We start from the raw sequence: 4,037 nt of genomic DNA, 5'->3' as shown, positions 1-4,037 counted from the left end.
TTTCCACCCCATCCTTCTCTAATACTAATAATAATATCCTTTTTCCTCCGCTCCTTCCTTGAGTTTAACTACTCTAATTAATATTTCCTCAAGAGTATATATATATATGAGGGTATTTTGTTAAGCAAAGTCGCGTTTGATAGGAAAACGATAGGAAATTGGAGGTGAGTGTTTCTTTTTTTTTTTCTTCAGTGTATTTTCACGTTGCTATTCTTTGTTACTGTTTTTCGATTTTTATATTTATATAAATATAAATATATTTATATTTCTTAAGTTCTTCCGTATTTTGCCCGTTTACTTATCTTCTTTTTTTCGTCTTGGGTATGTTTTCCTCCACAAACAATGCACACACAACACATAAGTATATATATATATATATATATATATATATATATATACTTATTACGTATACATTGTTGCAGTTTCTTTGTTATTTTTATTTATTTTATCTTTGCAGAGTGCGATGTTGAATAATGATGAATCGACTAGTTTTATAGTACAGTAATTTTTTTCTTTCTTTTTTCGTTTTTAGTTGACATGAAAAAAAGAAAACGAGGAAAGAAAAGAAGAAAAAAAAAAAAAAAAAAAAAAAAAAAAAAACAGAGTTGCTACTGTTCTTCTTCTTGTTGTTGTTGGTCTCATTTTTCTGTTGTCTTTACAATAAAGAGATGGGATACAATCAACGTATATATATATATATATATATATATTGGCGGCAGATGTATTCACCCCCTCTTTTTTTTCTTTTCTTTATTTATTAATTGGTATATTTCATTCATTGCTACAGTTATTGAGCAAAGTAAATGGTATACAACGAAAGAAAGAAAGAAAAAATAAATAAATGTTCAATGATATATAACAATAATAAGGGTAAAGGATATGAACCGCCATTGAATGTTGAGAAAAGAAAAAAAAATAAATGATAGCGCAATTGTAGTTTTCTTATTACTCTGGTACACGTACACTGAAACACAGAGACACACACCCATACACATACCCATACAGACACACACATATATATATATATATATATATATATATATATATACGTAGTGATCACAGCACTACAGATATATTTTCGTAATATTATGTACTCTTCCTTCTTATTATTATTTTTAATATTTCCTTTTTGCTATGGTTATGGCTAATTTATTTCTTATCAAGTTTTTCTTCACTTTCCACACTTCGTCTACCACACTGATGCCATAAATACATTAGTTTTTTTTTTATTTCTGTTATTGTCTCTTTTCTTTTTTCTTATGGGGTACACAACCGTTGCTACGGTGGGTTTGGCTTTTTATTATTTCTGAGTCCTATAATATTCTTTTTTCTTCTTTTTTATTTTCGGTTATCAGAATATATCTTTTTATTTAATTCCTCGGAGTTGGGAGATGTGCGGATTTATCATGATAACAAATGCCCCCTTTATCTCTTTGAGTGTTCTTCTATCTCTCTCTCTCTCTCTCTTCTCTCTCCTGTTTCCACCCATTATTATTAAACGGCTTTTTCACAAGTAAAACATACAAGGTACACACATTGTAGCTTTTTCTTTTTATTCCTCTATTACAGTGTATATATATATATATATATATATATATATATTGAGGATTTCTCTCTTCTTTACTCTTTTCTTTCATTTTCCCTCATGTTCTTCTGGGGCAGTTACAACTTCCAGGCGCCGCAGCTGGTGGAGAACCCCAATCGCCCACCCCTGCGCTATCCAGTGTATGTGCCGCCCGCCCCGTCAATGGTGAGTAGTGCCGGCGACGATGCCGAGCGATTAGAGAGTTTGGATGCCAAACGACTGGTGGTGAAACTCGTGGCTTGTGGTCAGAAACATATCGTGGCACTCGTGTCCCCAGCGGAGAGGGGAACAACTACAGGAACGATGGGCAATCATGATAATAATAATAATGATAATAATATGGAATTCACGGTGTATGGAATGGGGAGTAATCACAGTGGACAGTTGGGACATCGTGTGCCGGAATACACAACGACGTTAACAAAACTACATATTGAAGAACTCTTATCGGCGGGTACAACGATAACGAGTATTGCCTGTGGAAATAAACACACACTCATCTGTACAAGCGCTGGTGGTGTTTTTGCGGCAGGTGATAACACTTTTGATCAATTGGGTGTTCGTACGACAGTGGATGGGTTTACACCAGTAAGTGGTCTGGCCCATATTCGCAGTGTCTACGCTGCTGGAAATGTCAGTTTCGCCTTAGATGCAAAAGGACAAGTTTACAGTTGGGGTGAAGCCCAATATGGACAATTAGGGCATGGTGACACCGGTGAGCGTCTGGACTCGCGAACACTGCAAGAGGTACGCACAAACGTATCGGTGCCAACACTTATACAATGGTTTGTCCGCCATCGTGTCTGTGTGTTGGAGCTGGCGGTGGGCCGCACACATATGGTTTGCCGCAGTCAAGATGCGGTGTACACATGCGGTGATGGATCGTATGGTAAACTCGGTAGTGGCAATACGAGTTCCAGTGCAACACCGCGGTGTGTCTCTTTTCCACCACGCGCCGATACGGAGAAACTCGTCGGTGTGGCTGCTGGTGATGAACACACACTTGTGCTTCGTGTCGCCAACCTCTCTCATTCCTATACGAGTACTACTAATAATAATAATAATAATAATACTTCTTCTCCTGATCCTACTTGTTTTACATCCGCTGTGGTGTATCACTTTGGCCGTACGCCACGCGGTGACGGGCAACTCACACCAAATGTCATTGCCGCAGCTCCACCAACTATCGCACGTGTGATGGCTGGACGCGGTACACTCTCTGCAGCTCTCACCCACGACGGGAAACTTTGCGTTTGGGGAAAACACGGATACGCGCGGGTAAGTAACGGTACACCAAATGGGGCCCCACGTGCAAGTCCACAACTCGTGCAGGCACTTGAGCCTTTTGTTATAACAGACGCCGTCGTGGGTGGTACATTTGTTGTCGCCATTGCAGATAGACAACGAACAACAGAAACAAAGGAAAAGACAGATAAAGATGGAAAAAGATGGGATATTGTTATTCCACATGATGATCGTCCTGAAGAACGAGATACAGATACTGCTGGGACATCATATGAGGCATCTGTGCATGCCTTTCTCACACAATACATGGGATCCGCACTTGCCAATACGTATATCACTAAAATACCACCAGTACCTCCTCGTACAGATCATAACGCCAACGCATTTGTACCTAAGGGGGCACACGGCTTAGAAGTAGGGCAAAAAGTACGATTATGGATGACGGACATTTATGCCCTTGGTACTATTCTTCAAGTACTCGGCAACTCAGATGAAGGTGGGGTAAAGACAACAAATGAGGAAGAAGCAATCAAAGACGAACGTAATGAGAACAACGAGATGAGTAGTGAAACAGAGAAAAACACAGAAAACGAAAAGGAACACAAGCCCGGGTGCCGCTTTAGAATTGAATGGCAACGAGACGATTGGCATGAAGAGGAAATTACACTTTACTCTGACGATGAGACGTTAGACGAAAAAAATCCTAATCGTTGGCAGCCAATCTGGTTTCTCCAAGGAAGGACAAAAAATGGTGAATACGTTCTTGACAGATAAAAAGAAGAAAAATGTGGTAAACCACAACATGAACCAAACGCTTGAACTACACAGAAAACAGAAAAAAGAAAAAAAAAAGAGCATATGACTCCAAAATAAAAGTACGAGACCGAACAAGAATAATATTTTAAAAAATAACAATGATAATCATAAACACTATCCTAGCTATCTAATACATCAACATTTCAATTAATACCAAAAATTCAACTTTTTCCCAATCTCTGCTACAAAAACAAAAAAAAAAACTAGGAAGGTAGCTTCACAAAACAAGAAAAACATGAATAATCACAGCAGTATACCCGCATTACCTGTACGACATGATGACCATGACACAACATCACAGACTTTGATGTCCCCATGAGCAAGAAAAATTGTCGCCCCAGTCTGATCGCACTCTCCCCACCTTTTTTTGTGTGTTTATTTTTGTGTGTTT

General features: G+C 38.4%; 1 protein-coding gene across 1 annotated transcript; it reads left to right on the top strand.

The window, feature by feature from the left end:
- Positions 1–1,645: 1,645 nt before the first annotated feature.
- On the top strand, positions 1,646–3,604 carry TM35_000063820 (uncharacterized protein; the record flags this gene model as incomplete). Its single annotated transcript, XM_029023419.1, has 1 exon — positions 1,646–3,604. The coding sequence occupies one exon, from the start codon at positions 1,646–1,648 to the stop codon at positions 3,602–3,604; it is 1,959 nt and encodes a 652-aa protein (XP_028885443.1).
- Positions 3,605–4,037: the final 433 nt, after the last annotated feature.

Source organism: Trypanosoma theileri (genome assembly GCF_002087225.1).
Source record: "Trypanosoma theileri isolate Edinburgh chromosome Unknown TM35_Tth_6_V1, whole genome shotgun sequence".
NCBI classification, from domain to species: Eukaryota; Euglenozoa; class Kinetoplastea; order Trypanosomatida; family Trypanosomatidae; genus Trypanosoma; species Trypanosoma theileri.
This window is presented reverse-complemented; position numbering and strand designations above follow the sequence as displayed.